Genomic DNA, 21,703 nt, shown 5'->3' with positions numbered 1-21,703 from the left:
ACTAATACAACATTGTAAATCAACTATACTCCAATAAAAATAAAGTAAAAATAAATAAATTTAAGGCAAAAAAAAAAAAAAGAGAGAGAGAGAAAAAACTGTGAGCCTCCATTGTTAATATTATCATCATTGTATCAGCCAACATAGCTGAGAAATAAGGCCAGAGCAGAACCAGGATCTCTTAAATGGGCTAAATAAACTGCAGAGTGCTCACAGACACAACAGACCTTAGTGTGCAGCTGGAATGCTATGATGGGTTGTAAATGACTGAAATGTGCCCTGGGTGGTGGAGTGACCAGTACCATCTTCTTCCTAGAGACATTCAAATATTCAAGTGCTCCTATCTACTAAGCAGTAAGCTGGGTCTAATTTTTTTTTTTTTTGGCCGTGTCACACGGCATGCGGGATCTTAGTTCCCCAACCAGGAATCGAACCCGTGCCCCCTGCAGTGGAAGCGGGGAGTCCTAAACACTGGACCACCAGGGAATTCCCTTGTTTTTATTTTTAGGATCCTTAGGGTCATAAATGAATTTAGGCCTACAGGCAAATTAGAATTATAAGAAGAAATGGAGAACACAAACCAGGACCAGGGGTGATATTTCTCAATGTCATGAGTCTGAGGGCTGAGCTACTGATGTGGGAAATGGGGAAGTTGAAGCAGTCTAGGCTGGTACCCTGGAGCTGGCTGCAAGGAGCTGGCTCCATCATAAAAGTGTCTACTTCAAGGGCAGTAAGGCTTGGTTTTTCCGCTGGACTCCAGAGGGCCCCACTCACCATCACAGTCAAAGAGCGCAAACACCACATCACACACGTGATCTGAGAGTTCCACTTTAGCCACTGTCCTGGCCACCTGCTGCATGGTTACTGAAAGAAGAAAGATGTTGAGTTAGCACAGCAGAGGGACTTTCATTTTGCTTTCTCTGAATGGAAGGATAAAACTATTCAGTCACAATAAAAAATTTTCAAGTGTATTTACGTCACATTTAAGAAAATGATAACTCAGTTTTTAATCCATAACCCCCTTTCCTTTTCACTTCAGATTCCATTTTCTTTCTACTGCTGCCACAATCTAGGAGGTATATATAATTAAGTAAGAATGCCTGATACTAAATTTATAGAGAAAGTAGACTGGTGGTTACAAGGGGCTGGGGAGTTAGTGGTTAATCGGTACAGATTTTCTGTTTGGGGTGATGGAAAAGTTTTGGAAATAGTGGTGATGGTTGTACAACACTGTGAATGTAATTAATGCCACTGACTTACATACTTAAAAATGGTTTAAATGGCAACTTTTGTTATATATATTTTACCACAATAAAAATTTAAAAAGTGAAAATCCACATAATATTTAAGGATGGAATTCTAAGTCTTCAGCAGGCAGTGGTGGCTTTTCTAATAAATTATTACCAGAAGAGTGCCTTGAAAAAAAATAAAGAATGCCTGATAGTCTCCGTCTTGGCATTTCCCTCCCACTGGAAAGAACACAATAACAAAAAGTCAAGGAAATAATGAGGCAGAGAAAGGATGGGGAAGTGGGGAACAAGGAGACTTGTCTGAGTGCACTGAGGCTTCACCCACCCGTTACTGACTGACAGTGGAGAATCTGCATGGCTGAGCTCCTGCCCTTCCTCCCAACAGGTTTTCCATCAGCCACTTTGTCTTTCCCAACTGTGCCGCTTGGGAGAAGCAGTGGCCCCATCTCACTAGATCAATACAGTCTCTCTTTTTTTTTTCTTTTTCCAGATCTCATCAGAAAATCTCTTCTCTCTTGCCATTTTTTCTTTCTCTGACATTTACTGTTAAACACTAGCAATCACGTGAGAACTGGGTTCTCACAAAAAACAAGCCAGGAAGGACTAGGCAATTTCTCCTGCCTTCTCTGCCATTTATCCTCAAGCCTGATCCAGCTACATCTATAAATTATGTTATTGCTTATAGACACACTCTTAAGTGAGGTAAAACTCAGAGGAAAGAAAAAGATGAATTTCTATTTATGAACCAACCAGCAATGGAGTGTTCATATCTATAAACCTCAGATTAGATTCTTCTAGAAGCAATGTGAACTTAAACTAAAGGCAGTGTGCCTTCTCTGCTTATTTCATTCCTATAATTTCAGTTCTTTCTTGTCATTTTTTTTCTGCATTTGCTCTTTCACTTCACCTCCATAGCCTCCATTATATTCACCACAGGGCCCCTGAGGTCAGCTGATACAAATGCCAGAACAATGCAGAGGAGCAAGGAGAGGCAGTAGAAAAACTGCTTGCAAGTCACAAGACCTGAGCTCTAGTCCTGGCTCCATCAACTTGCTGTGGTGGAGTCACCTGATCTCTTTAGGTATAATATTCTCATATTCAAATGACGGGATGCCACAGGATAGCTGCTGAGGTGGCTTAGTAGTGCAAGGAATGGTTTACTGGCGTTTTCTAGAATCTGAGGGTGAGGGATAGGGGTGGAGGTACACAGAAACAGCTGAAGATCTTGTGTGGCGAAGGGCAGAAGAAAGGTATAAAGGCCACAAGCTGGGCTGTACCTTAGTGTCCACAGCCTCTGGCTGGAGGGGGACTAGGCTGCTCACGAGAGCGGGAAGAGTCAGATTCCTCCTCCTGCAGCTTTAGGTTACTGCTCATACCGCCCCTCTTCCCGGGATGCGAGAGTGAAAGAGGAATCAACATCCCCTGGAACTAAAAGACTTAAGCAGAATATATTATTGTGTGGATGTTCACGAGATGTGGTTAAGTGCTGATGGGGGAGATGGGGCCTCTACTAGACTGTAGAAATTCTAGGGTTTAGAAACTTAGCCTCGTAGGTCTAGACACTTGATTCTCTCAGTCAGCTCAGGAAGAACTGATTCCTGCTAACTAAATGGCCCGGGGAAAGAGGAGAAACCAGAAGGCCAATTTACAATGAAAATAGTAACTGTTAAGAGAACTAAACTGATGACAGCTGGCCATTATACTTCTCAGTAGGAAAATCTACTAAGGAAACTCAGTTCACCACAGAAGATTGCTCAGTGAAAAGAGAATCAGATCAGAAGACACTGGATGCTCTCAAACTGTGATCATTTACTGAATTACCCTTTGCGGCCACAGAAATGTGTCCTGAGAAGTGGCTCAAAACCTGTTCTATGTAGATAAACACGAATGCTTTATGTTAACCATTCCTTTCTCTGCCAATGTTTGTTAACCATGCCTTTTTCACACCAATACCACACCTGTTATAACTGATAACTACCCTCTTTTTCTCTTTCCCAGTTCCATTTTCGCAGGGCAGAGTGCCTATTGCCAATTCTTTTTTTAAAATTGGAGTATAGTTGCTTTACAATGTTGTGTTAGTTTCTACTGTACAGCAAAGTGAATCAGCTACACATATACATATATCCCCTCTTTTTTGGATTTCCTTCCCATTTAGATCACCACAGAGCACTGAGTAGAGTTCCCTGTGCTATATATTAGTGCTAATTCTTGATGCTCCAAGTGCCTATCCTTTTCCCCATGAAGATAGACTCTTTCCTCTAAATAAACCATTAACTAAATAATATCCAAGAATGTCAGTGAGAGCTCTTGGCTTTTTTTTTTTTTTTAGTAGAAAGCTCATTAAAGTGGTACTAAGTGGTTGTAGAACAGGGACTTCTGGAAGCCACTGTCAGGAATCCCTCATTACAAATACCATCTCTTGACAGAACAGTTACAGAATATGTTCCATCTCACATGGAGAGGGCTCTGATGCCATCTGTACTACAGGAGCTAAGTTATTCAAACCACTGGGATGTTACCAGCCAGCAAAGAGCCTGGCTGGGGTGCCCTTTCACAGTTCAAGATCCTCAGATAAGCCCCCAGGGTGTGAATCAGAGCAGTGGAGGAAACAAACATTAAACTGGCTGGTGAGCTGTACAGCCAAGAGCACTTGGGACAAGTAGGATGACAGCAGATTACAAGCCAAGTGCTTGACAGCTGGTCCTGAGAGTTGGCTCATTCAGATTTGCTTCCACGTCTCTGAACCACAAAGCCATAATTAAATCACAGCAAGGAGAACAATCCCTCACCCCCTCTGCCCCAGATCTCAACTTTCCCATGCAGACCAGTTGTTGGTACTGGAATTTGGGCCTCCTTTATTTCATGATGCTAATTGATTGATGGTTGGGGTTCTAATCTGAAAGATGTCTCTATGGAGCATGAAGTCACCCTGGAGAAGCCTACGTTTCCAAGGCCTATCTATTCCTTTGGTACAAATCTGGTCCAGCTGCCTGAACAATAGATGGACATGAGATTGGGTGATTTCTACTAGATTGTGGTGGGAAGGAATTTGCAGAAGCGTGCTGAATTGGCACTCAAAAATGTGTTAACCATCTGGCTTTTTGAAAAGTCCAGGCAGAATCTGAATTGTGCCAGGACCCCCAATTTACTCTCTGGCACAGTCCATGACTGGGCAATTCAGCCTCAGACAGAAACTCATACTGAGTTTGTGTGACTAAAATGTCAGAAGCTATATTACATAAAAGTATTCACAACAGTAGTTGAACAGAGGAAAGGAGAGTTCTGGAGGGATAAGAGCCCAAACATCCACTTGGAATCAGAATCTTAGAACTGGAAGAGACCTCAGACGAAAGGTAAAATGCAGAGAATTTGAATAACTTGCTCAGGGTCACAAAGCTAACTAGTAGCACAGCTGGGTCTAGAATCAGGGTCTTCTGACTTCCAGCCAATGCTCTTTTCCCTATACACACTGGATCCACTCGATCCCTTATATGGACAACGGATCCTCCCATGAATCTGTCACTCTGTTGTTTTTTTTGTTTTTTTGTTTTTTTTTTGGCCGAACCTCATGGCTTGCATGATCTTAGTTCCCCGACACCCTCGGCAGTGAAAGCGCGGAGTCTTAATCACTGGACTGCCAGGGAATTCCCATGAATCTGTCACTCTAAACAAGAGAAAGAGCTCAGATGAAAGAAAAGCCAAGTTGGGGATTACTCCTTGCTAGTGGGCAGGGACGAATAACTGAGTAACAACTAGGGGTTGTGAAGAGCCAGCATTATAGTTTGACCACAGATCTGATTGCCCTATACATTAGCATTCCCTTGGAATGCATACTGACAATTTTAAGAACTTAAAGAAGTTTATGAAAATGCAACCCAGTGAAAAGCATATAAAACAAAGGTGGCCCTGGGAGCTTCTATATCTCTGATGCATAGATAGATCTACGGACAGTGTGACCCAGTTAGGAACTGCCTGTCTCTTCCTAATGCAAAGATGTTTGGAAAGGTGATATGCTACGTTGGGTTGGCAGTCTCTAGCTGTGCAGCCATGTGATTATTCCTGTCTTCCTGGACTGCAGTGGAGAAAATCAAAAGCTGGCTGGTGACTGCCAAGGTTAAGTAAGGGAAGACATTTCTGCTTCAGCTTTGGAAGGGCTTATGATGCAGAGGTCCTAGTTTCTTAAATCCATACCTAGATGGCTTCGGGGAAGGCGGGGACGGGGGAAGGATTTTCCTTTAAAAAGCACCTGTCCTTTCTTGGAAGTATCTTCTTCCAAGATACTTTGGCTAATACAACATACACATTTCAGCCCGACTGAGGGGGTGTGGGTGGGGAGGAAAGGACAATATTTAGGATGACAAGCAATTTAAGGAGCCAAGAGCAATGCAGTATACTAATAATGAAAAATATAACAATTCTGTGTTCCGCACGGTGCTTCTGAGCTGCAGGCAGGTTGACCCCCTCTGTGTGCTCAGGCAGTCCACCGTCAGAGGTGATGCTGGTGATCCTGGCTCTTAAATACTGGTATACGCCACAGAGAAAACCTGTGGTCAGGTTTTCTGAATCTCAGAGCATCATCCCAGATGACTGCTTCAATGGGCTTACATGATTAATCTAGTAAAACTGATTTACAGTAAGGTTTATTGCCATTGTCCAGTATTGTATCTGGCGTCATTAACGCTCAACACATTTTGTCCACAAAGGGCAAGCATTTCTATCAGTACCATTAGGCAGTGGTTTCAGGTGCCAATCACAGTTCAGTGGGGGAAACTATACAAACCATTAAGATGGAGAAGTACATAGGAGAACTATCAGACATTAACGGACACATATGGGTCACAGTGGAATAGACTGTACTTCGTTGGAGGTACATTTTGGATCCTAATTCTAAAGGATTAAAGAGACATACTGCTCCAGAGTTGGCAGGTACAATAGTAGGTGATGGGGGGTGGGGTCTGAGTAAAGTACTGAAAGCAGGAAAGGATGCTAATGCCTGATTAGAGAGCTAGAACAGAGGTGCAGGTGGGGATGAGATTTTGCAGGGGGCCAGTCAAGTCTCCTTGCAGGGAAACCTTTATAACACAGCCAGGTCTTATTCGGAGACCAATTTACCATATTAACTTGCTTTTCCCTCTTTGACTCTTTAAATTTTCATTATTTTTTATTTTAAAAAGTTATTTTTCATTAGATAATACATTCAGCTGTTTCAAATTCAAATGGTACAAAAGGGCTGAAATCTCCCTCCTAAACTTATACCCCCGCCCCCTAGTTGTCCAGAGGCAACCAATATCTCCAGTTTCCCCAGAAATATTTTATAGATATAAAATCAAATATTTATTCTTCACTTTTTCCCACAAAATGGTGGTATATTAAATGGTTTTGCTTGACTCATTTAACAATATATCTAAGAAATAATTCCATTCCAATACATAAACAGTTCTTTTTTAACAGCTGCACAGTATTCCACCAAGAGGATGTATCATTATTTAGATAACCACTTCCTCATATTACTCTAACCTCAATCTTGAGGAGGAAGTGCCTTTTATCCCCCCTTTACAAAATTACTTCTTTGGTGGGCTATGGGTGGGCTGTGGGTTCTCAGCTTCAACACAGTCTGAATCTCTGATGGCTAAAGTTGAAAGCAACTGAGATATTTAAGTTCAGTTTGCTGAAATTATGCCAAAAGGCTAAATACTCTTCACCTTAGCAAGTGTCTTATAAAACCTTCAGAGGCTTCTAAGGGTAGTAACCCCTTAAGCCCCCCAAAAGCAGCACATGCGTTAAAAAGTAATCTCTATACTCCCCCAGTTGGTATAATTCCTTTCTGATCCTTTTCATAGTAGGATGTAATGTTGGCTGATGTTCTCACTTATCTATTTAAGAGGATGTTTTGGCAGTTTATCCTACCCTCACTCTCCTCTCTCCCCCAGTGGTAATCATGAATCCCTAAAGCAGCTCCCTTCCTCCTTGGGGTACTTATATATAATTTTACTAAATCACAACATATTCAAAGCAACATAGTTAAGCCAGAATCAATCTTTAGAATTGCTAAGTAACTTTAAATTAGGGGAAAAAAATTAGGTCTCTGCAGAGAAAGTGCCTCATGAAGCAAATATTTCTTTCAGAATTTGAGCTTCCCTGCCTACATCATGAATAATTGTGTTTAAAAAATTGATGACTTTGTCTTAAATGAATGAAATCCTGGCCAACACTCTTCTTCACACATAAATGTTTTTACAAAATGCAATAACAAACCGAAGCATAGGGGCTTGCCTCCACAAACTTTAAAAGAATTTATAAAATAGGAGCTTTTTTCCCATAACCTCTTCCCCACACGTCTTTATGACATTCCCATTTCCTGCCTTCGTTCTATGGCTGTCTGGAGATGCTCTCCCATACATTTTTGCCGTGAACTTTTCCCTATTTCTGCCTTCCCATAAAAGCACTGAGTCCCCAGTAGAATTCTCTAGGTCCTTCTCATGGCAGTGGATCCCGTGTACTAAAGAGAACAGTGGTATGGAAGTGAGTGAACCTGAATCTCTGGTCTCAGTTTTGCATCGCACTAGCTGTGATCCGAGCAAGTCATTTTCCTTCAAGTGTAAACAAAGAGGTTAAAAGAATAAAGCAAGGGTTTAAGTAAAATGATTTCTAAGCTCTTTTCTAGCCCTAAAATTTTATGACTGCCATTCTTAACGTCTTTTTAGATAACATGGCTTAGATCAGTTAAAATGTCCATATCTTCAGAAGTCCTCAAAGAATAGAATGGTGGTAATTTCTGGTATGGTGGGTAGAATTCTGAGATGGTTCTCAACATCCCCACACCCTGTAAAATCTCCTCTCTTTGAATGTGGGCAGGACCTGTGAATAGGATGTGATACCACTCTTGTGATTAGGTTACTTTATATGGAAAAGGTAATGGGATAGTCACTCCCATGATTACAGTTATATAAGAACCCATCTCAGCACACTGGGGAAAGAGATTCTCCTGCTGGCTTTGAAGAAGTGAGCTGCCATATTGTAAGAGGGCCTGTGAGAGGGCCGCATGGTAAGGAACTGCAGCAGTCTGCTGCGAGTGACAGCCAGCAAGAAAAAGGGACCTCATTCCTACAACCAAAAGGAAATGAATTCTGCCAAGAACCCAGGTGAGCTTGGAAGAGGACTATGAACTCCAGATGAGAAAGCAGTCCTACTGATGTCTTGATTTCTGCCTTGTTAAGACTCTGAGCAGAGAACCCAGTTATGCTATGCTCAGACCCTGACTTATAGAAACTAGGGGATAAATAGGTGGTATTTTAAGCTGCAAATTTGTAGTAATTTGTTATAAGCAAGAAAGTTAAGTAGGGAAGGTATTTATGGTTGGGAATGTCCTTTTGACGTTCCTCAAATCATACTTTATATACAGCTACACTCATTCTAGGTATGTTTTATGGAACTGTCACTTTTCTGCAACTACTATACCAAGCTCCATAAACTAGCTCTTATAGAGGCACTAGCCAAGATCTAATTAATTTTTAAATTTCTTAGCAAGAAAACAAATTAAAACTGCCACGCTTCTCTTGGGAATTCAACAGCCTTGCTCTGATTTCAAATGTATCTGATAATTATAAGTTAGTTCATTTTCACACAGATTTGGATATTTAGGCTATAACATGTCCCTTAAAACATTACAACATTCAGTAAAAAGCTGATTATTTATAGAATTTCAAATCTGGAAGAACGCTTGGAGATAATAGTATAACTCTAACTTGAGGTCAGAGAAATTGTGACTTGCCCATGTGTCAAGGAAATTAATGACATGGGAAGGTGTCATACTCCTATCATTCTCTCCCTCACCCTAGGTTTTTATTAGAGCTTTAGCATCCTTTTCAGTATCTGACCATGTTTAGAATTAATTCACTCATTTATTCAACATTAATTAAATATCTACTGCATAAATATACATAATTCTTCTAGGCTCAGAGTAGGACACAAAGATGTGGAAAACATTGTTCTCGTCCTCAAGAGTTTAGAGTCCAGTAGAAAATTCCCCCTTGAATGCTGTGGATACTAGAGATATTAATACTGCTTAGATATTCCTAGGAACAGGGAAGTTAAATAATGATAATGCCTTCTGAAAGCAATGATCCCAAGAATTTTTGGATGAATGATGAAACTTAGGAGAAACTAAAAGCTCCAATTTTCCTATTTAAAAAATACAAAAAAAACCCCACTTATAACTTCTAAACTAATACGAATCTCAAAAAGTACTGAAAAAAGCAGTAGATACTACTTTCTAAGAGAACAAAATTAAGCCTCATCAGGTTCTAGGATTATTATTTTTTTAATAACTTTTTGGGACTCCTCTGGTGGCGCAGTACTTAAGACTCTGCCTGCCAATGCAGGGGACATGGGTTCGATCCCTGGTCTGGGAGGATCCCACATGCTGCAGAGCAACTAAGCCCGTGTGCCACAACTACTGAGCCTGTGCACTAGAGCCCGCAAGCCACAACTACTGAGCCTGTGTGCCACACTACTGAAGCCCGTGTGCCTAGAGCCCATGCTCTGCAAGAAGAGAAGCCACTGCAATGAGAAGCCCGCGCACCACAAAGAAGAGTAGCCCCCGCTTGCCGCAACTAAAGCCCGCACGCAGCAATGAAGACCCAAAGCAGCCAAAATAATAATAAAAAAAAATTAATTAACTAAAAAAATAAGATAAACAGGCAGAGGAAAGTCAGTACCTTGGGGCTGAAAACAGAGCAGGCGGCTGTGTATAGTCATAATTTCAATCTAATATAGTAATTTAGGGTTATCTCATTTAATTTTCACAATAGCCCTGAGGCAAGTAGCCTTTATCACCGTTCTACAGATCAGGAAACTGAGGTTTTGAGAGTTTCAGTGATTTGTTCAAAGTCCAAAGCTAGTGAGTAACAGGGACTCAAAATCAGGTTTGAGTTTAAACCCAAAATTTATGCTTACAAATGTCTTGCATATATTTAGCTCTCAATAAATGCTAGATGTTGGAATCGTCTCTAAAAGTATAACAAGGTATTGCTACACCAGTGAGTAGAGGTGATGAGGAACAGCTGGATCGTTAAAAGCTGAGAAGTCCATCCACATCTGTATATCCTATAATTTGATGTTCAGAAACTGACAGCTTAGTATATACATATGTCTTTTCTGTTCTGTGGTATCCTTTAAAGGGATACTAACTTTCCTTGCTACATGACCTTATTTAAGTAACTTTAGGCTTTTGTGTATTGGTTTCTTCACCAAAAAGTAATATAGGGCTTCCCTGGTGGCGCAGTGGTTGAGAGTCCGCCTGCCGATGCAGGGGACACGGGTTCGTGCCCCGGTCCGGGAAGATCCCACATGCTGCGGAGTGGCTGGGCCCGTGAGCCATGGCCGCTGAGCCTGCGCGTCCGGAGCCTGTGCTCCGCAACAGGTGAGGCCACAACAGTGAGAGGCCCGCGTACCGCAAAAAAAAAAAAAAAAAAAAAAAAGTAATATGGTCAGAAAAGTGAAGAACACAGATGTGTCTACTAAGATGTTCCTGTGTGGGATAAGAAGCTAGATTAGACAACTCCAAGAGTCTGTGTCACTGTAGGGTATGCATTACAGATGTCAGAGCATGTCTGAGTGGGAGAACCTGGTTCTGAACAGAAGAGACAATTGTAGGGCGAAAATGTCATATTTCATCTTCAAGAGAAGGACACTAACTCCAAAACATCATAGTTTACCAAAAGGACTTTATTCTCACCCAAGAATGGTCAACTCTTAGCCAAAGGGAACTGGGAGGAAATAGACTAGAACCTGTCTTCCCTAAGCTATTGAGAACCACAGTTCAAAATGGTGAACCTGCATTGTCTCCTCCTGGATTGCGTTTCAGCAATGATTTTCAAATTCCAGCAGCATTTTGGGATATACTGAGAGACAACATGATGGTGTGGAAAGAACACAGACTGGGATCAGAGAGACCTGAGCTTGAATTCTAGCTCTACTTAGCAGGGTAACCAAGAGTAAGCTGTTTCATTTTATATTTCCTTATTCATAAAATGGGGGATACTACTACCTAACTTTCAGTAAAAATACTTGGGATTGCAGAGAGTATCCTGTAGGGGATATGCCACAGGTTTTACTATTTATTTTCTTGGCTTGTCAGGTAATAAGGTAAACTGTATGTATAGGACAACTATGAAGAATCAAGGACAACCATGTCATAAATTATGATTTTCAGTTTAAGCGGGCTTGTGCTGGGGCATGAGTACTAAAGGCCATGGCCTATATCTGTGTGATTATTTCCTGTATTATAGTTCAAAGTACACGGGGGACACAACTGAACCTACAAGTTTCCCAAATCTCTAATATCCTAAGGTGCTTATAATGGGGCTTTACCATACATAGAAACCTTTTGTTCTCTTGGCAGAAATAAGAATACTCTAAGTCATACAGGCCATAGCTCATTCTAGAGCTCCAACACAAATAATTTCTAACTTTTCCATCATAGGATGCCATGGGGAAGAAGCCATGTTCAATTTTCCATTACCTTCTTCAGCAGACTAGGTAAATCATTCAGACAGCCCTTGAGAGGTTATATATCTAATTTTATGCCCAGTATGTATATGAATAAGCAATAGAACCAATTCCTCTTAAGTGCTAAACAAAAGAGATGACCTATAGTAGAAAGGTACTACAGTTCATGCAGAAAGGTTCTTTCTCCAAATGGTCAAAATTCAACAAAGACATGTCATTCTTGCCTGAGAGTTGTCATTCTCACATGAACCACGTAGAACTAAAGAAACAGCCACAATGAAATTTGGCATTTTCACTCTGAGGGATTACATCACGCTGGAATGTAAATCTGCAGTTGCCACCTGCCTGGGTTCTCCAACTGTTCTGAGGAACATTAGCTCTATAAGTTGTTAAAGATATTCTGAGGCAAGTCAAGTTTGGGAACTATATCACTCTCTTGGAGATTAATAATGCACATTAGCATATTAAAAAGTTGGCAGGAGTAGTGCTGCAGGAAGAAATTCTGTATAACCTGGCATTTTCCAAACTTATTTGAACCATGGAACACTTTTTTTGGGTTTTGTTTTAAACCCACAAAACCATTAACATATTGCAGTATATAATGTCCTTCACGATGCCGTTTCAGAAATTCTGTACTAAATTATGTCTAAAGACAGGTTTGCAAGCTCTAAAGTAGCCAAGGAAGAGAGAGTGCCAGGGCCTCTAAAAGGTGCCAATTTCTGAAGGTCCTAACCTTTTGGGAAAAAATGAAGACAGCTGAGACAGAGCAGCAGGCAGACAAAAGTACTCCTGTGCCAACCCCTGCCTCACTCTTTCCCCACCCCTCATAGGGGTCAGAGGCCCTCATTAGCACCTATCACAACAACGTGAACAGCTTGTATCCTTTTCTTTCTCCCCTAATAGACTATGAGCTTCTTGAGAGTAGAACCCTGTGCCCAGCATAGTGCCTATGCTGCTAGCTGAATGAATGGATGAACCACACTAAATCTGGTTATATCATCAACCTCATAATGGAAGCAGCAGGCATTTATTAAACATTCACTGCATGATAGGCACAAGGTTAAGTGCTTTGTGTAGATTTATCCTCAGAACAATCCTATGAGGTGGATATTATTATCCTCATTCTAAAAACATAGAAACCAAATTCAGAAATTGCCCAAAGCTACTCAGCTAGTCAATGATGGAGCCAAGATTCAAATCCAGTATTCTTAACTATTACACTTTTCTTCCTCTCTTCTAAGATTCATCTCAGCAGTGAAATTCCATGATTCAGTGGAAAGAGAATTGGTATAGAACTCAAACGAATGGAAAAATCACTAGTATGACTATTAGGATCAGGAATGTTTAAAAGCAAAGGGGAGAGTGCAAGGAGAGCCTGCAAAAGACAGGCACATCTGGCAGAGCAAAGGAAGTGAAGACAGGCACATCTGGCAGAGGGAAGGAACTTGGAACGGTAGCCAAGCACAGGCTAGTCTTTGCATGCACCCTGCAGTACATCACTTAACATTGCTGATATCATGACCCCCTTAAGCTCGGATGAAGGTGAAATGTATGTTAAGTCTAAAAGATAGGGGTTATAGTACACAGTGAATTCATGACATGAATTTGTTCTCTGGGTCTACTGTCAAAGGTGAGGGGTTATTGGCTTGAGATCCTATGTCTTTTTCACATCTATTAAGATGTTCATTCACTCATTCATTTATTGAGCAAATATTTATAGGGTGTCTACTCTATCCCAGATATTGTCCTAGGCACAGGGAATATATCCAGGAACAAGACAGATAAGCATTCTAGTAAACAGAGACAGATAATAAATGCACACATAAATACACAAGAAAATATCAGGTAGTGATAAAGCCTATGATACAGGCTGATGGAGTTACCAGGAAAGTGATTTATATGAGACCTGAGTTACAAGGAGCCAAATACACAGAGATCCTGGGAAAGAGCACTTGAGGTGAAGGAACAGCCCGAACAAAGGCTTTTGGGTGGGAATGAACTTGATATATCTAGAATATAAAAGAACATGTGGAATGGAGTGAACTGGTAAGAAAGTGATATTTGATGTACTCAAAGAGTATATAAGAGCCATGCCATATGGAGCCCTGTAAGCCTAGGTAAAGAGATCAGGACTAGAGTAGGCTAGGTGGAGAAACAGAGTCAGATTCAGGATGTTCTGGAAGCAGGGACACGGATTTATTGAAGAAACAAATATGGGGATGAACGAGTACAGAATCAAGGATAATGCTTACTTTTGTTTGTTCGAGCTCCTGGACAGATGAGGCATAATTCAGTTAACAAGTATTTATTGAGGGCCTACTATCTATGTACAAAATATCACAGTTAGTAGTCTCTGCTCTACCTGATAAGTCATAGTTGTGAAAATTCAAGCCCATGTCTATAATTTATGGATAAGAATTGATGACAGTAGTGAAGGCAGAAGATTTTAGGTTAATGCCTCTTTTTAAAAAAACTATAAAAGCTACAGACAATATAGTTAGTTTTTTTATAATTTATATTGAGTAGTCAGGGAAGGCCTCTTTGAAGAAACAGAAGTTAGCCATGCAAAGAGTATAATTAGGTTTAAAAAAATGAGTTTTTTTTATTTTTTGCGGTACACGGGCCTCTCACCGCTGTGGCCTCTCCCGCTGCGGAGCACAGGCTCCGGACGCGCAGGCTCAGCGGCCAAGGCTCACGGGCTCAGCCGCTCCGCGGCATGTGGGATCTTCCCGGACCGGGGCACGAACCCGTGTCCCCTGCATCGGCAGGTGGACTCTCAACCACTGCGCCACCGGGGAAGCCCAAAAATGAGTTTTTAAACAGACAATACAAATATTCTCACGGTAAATTAAACTCATATACTTTTTTGTTTCTATTTTTGCCTTACTTTGTGGACTATGTATGAGTGATATTTAGGTCTTGGTTGCTACAGTGCATTGAATGGTGGCTACCCCAAGAGATATGTCCTACATCTTAGCCTCTAGAACTTGTGAATATGACTTTGTTTGGAAGAAGGGGATTTGCAGATGTAATTAAGGATCTTGAGATGATACCAGGTGGGCCCTAAATCCAATGACAAGTGTCCTTACAAGAGATATAAAAAGGATGGACACACAGATATACAGAAGAGAGAAGGAGGGGGAAGACCACGTGAAGACAGAAGTAGTGATTGGTAATATGCAGCCACAAGCCAAGGAGTGACTAAGCCACCAGAAGCTGGAAGAGGCAAGGGAAGATTCTTCCCTAGAGCCTTCAGAGGGAGTGTGGCCCTGCAAACATCTTGATTTCAGATTTGTGGGCTTCAGAACTGTGAAATAACTTTCTGTTGTTTTAGATCACCATGTTTGTGGTAATTTGTTACAGCAGCCCTGGGAAATGAATACACTTGGCTTCTTCCTCTTACTTAGTATGAATCTAGGGCAGTTTCCCCTAGATATCTATCTTTTACACTCAGGGACTCCAAAGTTACACAGATAAAACAATCTAAGAAGTCAAAATAAATGCCAAATATCATCTATCTCAAAACCAAACATATTTTTGGATATCAGATAAGACTGTATAATTTGTACCACTGCCTCTGTTAACAAGGATAATGAGGCATGAACTCTATGGAGAGACTAAACATCCCAGGAAATGGTTTGAAGTCATTTGAAAGAAACACTTTATCTTTTTTTTCTTTAACCACTAGGTTGCACTTTCCTTTGCTACCATTACCCTGAATCATTCTATTTTGTACATCCTATAATTTTAACACAGACAGTGATTCATCCTATATAATTGTTCTTTAAAGTGAATCTATTGTCTTTAGTTGGACTTTTCAAAAAAAAGGTATGCAAATATAAATAGGAGCTTATTAATTTTATTTTAATAATGAGTGATGACTTCAAATCTTACATCTTTGGATTTGCAGATGCTGTCAAATCTGTTTTGTGAAACAAAGCAATACAACCAAAGCTATTCTGGAGAAATGACCCTGTGGTATTACACATACACATACATAACCTCCATGATTTCATTAATTTTTTCCAAAGGCTTCTACAAAGGTCAGAGGAGGTATTATTTTAAACAAACAAAAATAAATATGTAAACAAGCAAGGAGACAAATGCTGTTTTAAAAAGTTATGTGGATCAAGAAAATGAAATAAAAGGCATCCAGGATGGAAAGGAAGAAGTAAAATGATCTCTGTTTGCACATAGCATGATCTTATATTAGAAAATCTTAAGAAATCCATCAGAAAGTGTTGAATAAGCAAGACTGTGCTTATAAAACCTGAGTCGGTGCTTTGGAGAGACTTAAAAATCACAAATCACAGTACCCAATGGTGAAATAAAAACATTGTCAGATAAACCAAAAACTAAGAGAATTAACTGCCAGCAGATTCATACCATAAATGATAAAGGAAGTTCTTCAAACTGATGTAAGTGATACCAGATAAAATTTTAGATATTCAGAAATAAATGAAAAACACTCAAACTGGTAAGTATGAATAAATGGTAAATGTGGCTAAGTATAAAAATTATTTTTTTCTGTTAATTTACTGAAAAATATAATTGTTGAAAACAAACATGCTAACATTATAGGATAGGGATTATAACATATATAGAGGAAATACAAAATGACAGCTATGGCATAAAGGATGGAATGATGGGAAATGGAACTGTATGAATGCAAGGTTCTTACATTTCACTTGAAGTGGTACAATATTAACTTTAAGTAAACCATGAAAAGTTATAATTTCTAGAGAAACCACTAAAATATAAAATGCAAAAAAGTATAGCTAAAAGGCCACTAGACCCAACTCTATGTCTAGAAGAGATATACCTGAAAGACACAGATAGGTTTAACATAAAAGAATAGACATACCATGCAAACAATAACTACCCAAAGAGCTGGAGTAATTAAATCAATACCAGACAAAACAGAATTCAAGAAAAGGCGTATTACTAAACACAAAGGGGGAATATTTCATAATGATAAAATGGCCAGTTCATCAAGAAAAGACAATAATCATAATCATTAAGTATGTATGCACTTAATACCAGAGCTCAAAATTAATGAAGCAAAGACTGACATCATTTAAAGGGAAAAACAGATGAGATTGGTTCAAGATGGTAGAGTAGAAGGACATGTGCTCAGTCCCTCTTGTGAGAGCACCGGAATCACAATTAACTGCTGAACGATCATCAACAGGAAGACACTGGAACTCACCAAAAAAGATACCCTACATCCAAAGACAAGGGAGAAGCCTCAGTGTGACAGTAGGAGGGGCGCAATCACAAGAAACTCAAATCCCATAACCCCTGGGTGGGTGACTCACAAACTGGAGAGTACTTATACCACAGAAGTTCACCCACTGGAGTGAAGGTTCTGAGCCCCACGTCAGGCTTCCCAACCAGGGGGTCCAGCAACAGGAGGAGGAATTCCTAGAGTATCAGACTTTGAAGGCTAGTGGGATTTGATTGCAGGACACCGACAGGGCTAGGGGAAACAGAGACTCCACTCTTGGAGGGCACACACAAAGTACTGTGCACATCAGGACCCAGGGGAAGGAGCAGTGACCCCATAGGAGACTGAACTAGACCTACCTGCTAGTGTTGAAGGGTCTCCTGCAGAGGCGGTGGGTGGCTGTGGCTCACTGCAGGGACAAGGACACTGGCAGCAGAAGTTCTGGGAAGTACTCCTTGGCATGAGCCCTCCCATAGCCTGCCATTAGCTCCACCAAAGAGCGGGGTAGGCTCCAGTGCTGGGTTGCCTCAGGTCAGACAACCAAAAGGGAGGGAACCCAGCCCCATCCATCAGCAGACAAGCAGATTAAAGTTTTACTGAGCTCTGCCCACCAGAGCAACACCCAGCTCTACCTGCCACCAGTCTCTCCATCAGGAAGGTTGCACAAGCCTCTTAGATAGCCTCATCCACCAGAGGGCAGACAGCAGAAGCAAGAAGAACTACAATTCTGAAGCCTGTGGGATGAAAACCACATTCACAGAAAGATAAACAAGATGAAAAGGCAGAGGACTATGTACTAGATGAAGGAACAAGATAAAACCCCAGAAAAACAACTAAATGAAGTGGAGATAGGCAATCTTCCAGAAAAAGAATTCAGAATAATGATAGTGAAGATGATCCAGGACCTTGGAAAAAGAATGGAGGGAAAGATCGAGAAGATGCAAGAAATGTTTAAAGACCTAGAAGAATTAAAAAACAAACACCTAGAAGAGTTAAAGAACAAACAAACAGAGATGAATCATACAATAACTGAAATGAATATACTAGAAAGAATCTATAGCAGAATAACTTAGGCAGAAGAATGGATAAGTGATGTGGAAGACAGAATGGTGAAATTCACTGCTGTGGAACAGAATAAAGAAAAAAGAATGGAAAGAAATGAAGACAGCCTAAGAGACCTCTGGGACAACGTTAAATGCACCAACATTTGCATTATAGGCATCCCAGAAGAAGAAGAGAGAAAGGACCTAAGAAATTATTTGAAGAGATTATAGTTGAAAACTTCCCTAACATGGGAAAGGAAACAGCCACTCAAGTCCAGGAAGCGCAGAGAGTCCCAGGCAGGATAAACCCAAGGAGAAACACACCAAGACAGAAAGTAATCAAATTGACAAAAATTAAAGACAAAGAAAAATTATTAAAAGCAACAAGGGAAAAACGACCAGTAACATATAAGGGAACTCCCATAAGGTCAACAGCTGATTTCTCATCAGAAACTCTGCAAGCCAGAAGGGAGTGGCATGATATACTTAAAGTGATGAATGGGAAGAACCTACAACCAAGATTACTCTACCTGGCAAGGATCTCCCTCAGATTTGACAGAGAAATCAAAAGCTTTACAGATAAGCAAAAGCTAAGAGAATTCAGCACCACCAAACCAATTCTACAACAAATGCAAAAGGAACTTCTCTAAGTGGGAAACACAAGAGAAGAAAAGAACCTACAAAAACAAACCCAAAACAAATAAGAAAATGGTCATAGGAACATACATATTGATAATTACCTTAAATGTGAATGGATTAAATGCTCCAACCAAAAGACACAGGCTTTCTGAATGGATACAAAAACAAGACCCAGGGCTTCCCTGGTGGCACTGTGGTTGAGAGTCTGCCTGCCAACGCAGGGAACACAGGTTTGAGCCCTGGTCTCGGAAGATCCCACATGCCACGGATCAACTAGGCCCGTGAGCCACAACTACTGAGCCTGCGCGTCTGGAGCCTGTGCTCCGCAACAAGAGAGGCCGCAATAGTGAGAGGCCCGCGCAACGCGATGAAGAGTGGCCCCTGCTTGCTACAACTAGACAAAGCCCTCGCACAGAAATGAAGACCCAACACAGCCAAAAATAAATAATGAATTAATTAATTAAAAAAAAACAAAAACACAAGACCCATATATATGCTGTCTACAAGAGACCCACTTCAGACCTAGGGACACATACCAACTGAAATTGAGGGGATGGAAAAAGATATTCCATGCAAATGGAAATCAAAAGAAAGCTGGAGTAGCAATACTCATATCAGACAAAATAGACTTTAGAATAAAGAATGTTACAAGAGACAAGGAAGGACACTACATAATGATCAAGGGATCAATCCAAGAAGATATAACAATTATAAATATATATGCAACCAACATAGGAACACCTCAATACATAAGGCAAATGCTAACAGCTACAAAAGAGGAAATCGACAGTAACACAATAATAGTGGGGGACTTTAACACCTCACTTACACCAATGGATAGATCATCCAGAAAAAAAAGCAATAAGGAAACACAAGCTTTAAATGACACAATAGACCAGATAGATTTAATTGATATTTATAGGACATTCCATCCAAAAACAGCAGATTACACTTTCTTCTCAAGGGTACATGGAACATTCTCCAGGATAGGTCACATCTTGGGTCACACATCAAGCCGTGGTAAATGTAAGAAAACTGAAATCATATCAAGCACCTTTTACAACCACAATGCTATGAGATTAGAAATCAGTTACAGGGAAAAAAACGTAAAAAACACAAACACATGGAGGCTAAACAATATGTTACTAAATAACGAAGAGATCACTGAAGAAATCAGAGAGGAAATCAAAAAATACCTAGAGACAAATGACAATGAAAACACGACAATCCAAAACCTATGGGATGCAGCAAAAGCAGTTCTAAGAGTGAAGTTTATATCAATACAATCCTATCTCAAGAAGTAAGAAAAATCTCAAACAATCTAACCTTATATCTAAAGGAACTAGAAAAAGAAGAACAAACAAAACCCAAAGTTAGGAGAAGGAAAGAAATCATAAACATTAGAGCAGAAATAAATGAAACAGAAACAAAGAAAACAATAGCAAAGATCAATAAAACTAAATACTGGTTCTTTGAGAAAATAAACAAAATTGATAAACCTTTAGCAAGACTCATCAAGAAAAAGAAGGAGAGGACTCAATAAAATTAGAAATGAAAAAGGAGACGTTACAATGAACACCGCAGAAATACAAAGCATCCTAAGAGACTACTACAAGCAACTCTATGCCACTAAAATGGACAAAGTGAAAGAAATGGACAAATTCTTAGAAAGGTATAACCTTCCAAGACTGAATCAGGAAGAAATAGAAAATATGAACAGACCAATCTCAAGGAATGAAATTGAAACTGTGATTAAAAATCTTCTAACAAACAAAAGTCCAGGACCAGATGGCTTCACAGGTGAATTCTATCAAACATTTAGAGGAGAGCTAACACCCATCCTTCTCAAACTCTTCCAAAAAATTGCAGAGGGAGGAACACTCCCAAACACATTCTACGAGGCCACCATCACCCTGATACCAAAACCAGACAGAGATACTACAAAAAAAGAAAATTACAGACCAATATCACTGATGAATATAGATGCAAAAATCCTCAACAAAATACTAGCAAACAGAATCCAACAACACATTAAAAGGGTCATACACCATGATCAAGTGGGATTTATCCCAGGGATGCAAGGATTCTTCAATATACGCAAATCAATCAATGTGATACACCATATTAGCAAATTGAAGAATAAAAACCATATGATCATCTCAATAGATGCAGAAATAGCTTTCGACAAAATTCAATACCCATTTATGATAAAAACTCTCCAGAAAGTGGGCAGAGAGGGAACCTACCTCAACATAATAAAGGCCATATATGACAAAATCACAGCAAACATCATTCTCAATGGTAAAAAACTGAAAGCATTTCCCCTAAGATCAGGAACAAGACAAGGCTGTCCACTCTTGCCACTATTTTCAACATAGTTTTGGAAGTCCTAGCCACAGCAATCAGAGAAGAAAAAGAAATAAAAGGAATACAAGGTGGAAAAGAAGAAGTAAAGCTGTCACTGTCTGCAGATGACATGATACTATACATAGAGAATTCTAAAGATGCCACCAGAAAACTACTAGAGCTAATCAATGAATTTGTAAAGTTGCAGGATACAAAATTAATGCACAGAAATCTCTTGCATTCCTATACACTAACAATGAAAGATCAGAAAAAGAAATTAAGGAAACAATCCCATTCACCATTGCAACAAAAAGAATAAAATACCTAGGAATAAACCTACCTAAGGAGGTAAAAGGCCTGTACTCAGAAAACTATAAGACACTGTTGAAAGAAATCAAAGATGACACAAACAGATGGAGAAATATACCACGTTCTTGGATTGGAAGAATCAATATTGTGAAAATGACTATACTACCCAAAGCAATCTACAGATTCAATGCAATCCCTGTCAAATTACCAGTAGCATTTTTTACGGAACTAGAACAAAAAATCTTAAAATTTGTATGGAGACACAAAGGACCCCGAATAGCCAAAGCACTCTTGAGGGGAAAAAAACAGAGCTGAAGGAATCAGACTCCTTCACTTCAGACTACAGGGCTATAGAAATCAAGACAATATGGTACTGGCAG

At 40.0% G+C, this 21,703-nt stretch overlaps 1 protein-coding gene across 2 annotated transcripts in view; it reads right to left on the bottom strand.

The window, feature by feature from the left end:
• The window catches only part of MICU1 (mitochondrial calcium uptake 1), a 199,721-nt gene that overhangs the window by 6,059 nt on the left and 171,959 nt on the right, over positions 1-21,703 (bottom strand). For both annotated transcript variants that reach the window (XM_030862562.2, XM_060286765.1), the window contains one exon: positions 775-864. In XM_030862562.2, the coding sequence (XP_030718422.1) occupies positions 775-864 (90 nt within the window). The remainder of the gene's footprint in view (positions 1-774; positions 865-21,703) is intronic.

Source organism: Globicephala melas, chromosome 16 (genome assembly GCF_963455315.2).
Source record: "Globicephala melas chromosome 16, mGloMel1.2, whole genome shotgun sequence".
NCBI classification, from domain to species: Eukaryota; Metazoa; Chordata; class Mammalia; order Artiodactyla; family Delphinidae; genus Globicephala; species Globicephala melas.
Note: the sequence above shows the minus strand (reverse complement) of the source record. Positions and strands in the feature narration are given on the sequence as shown.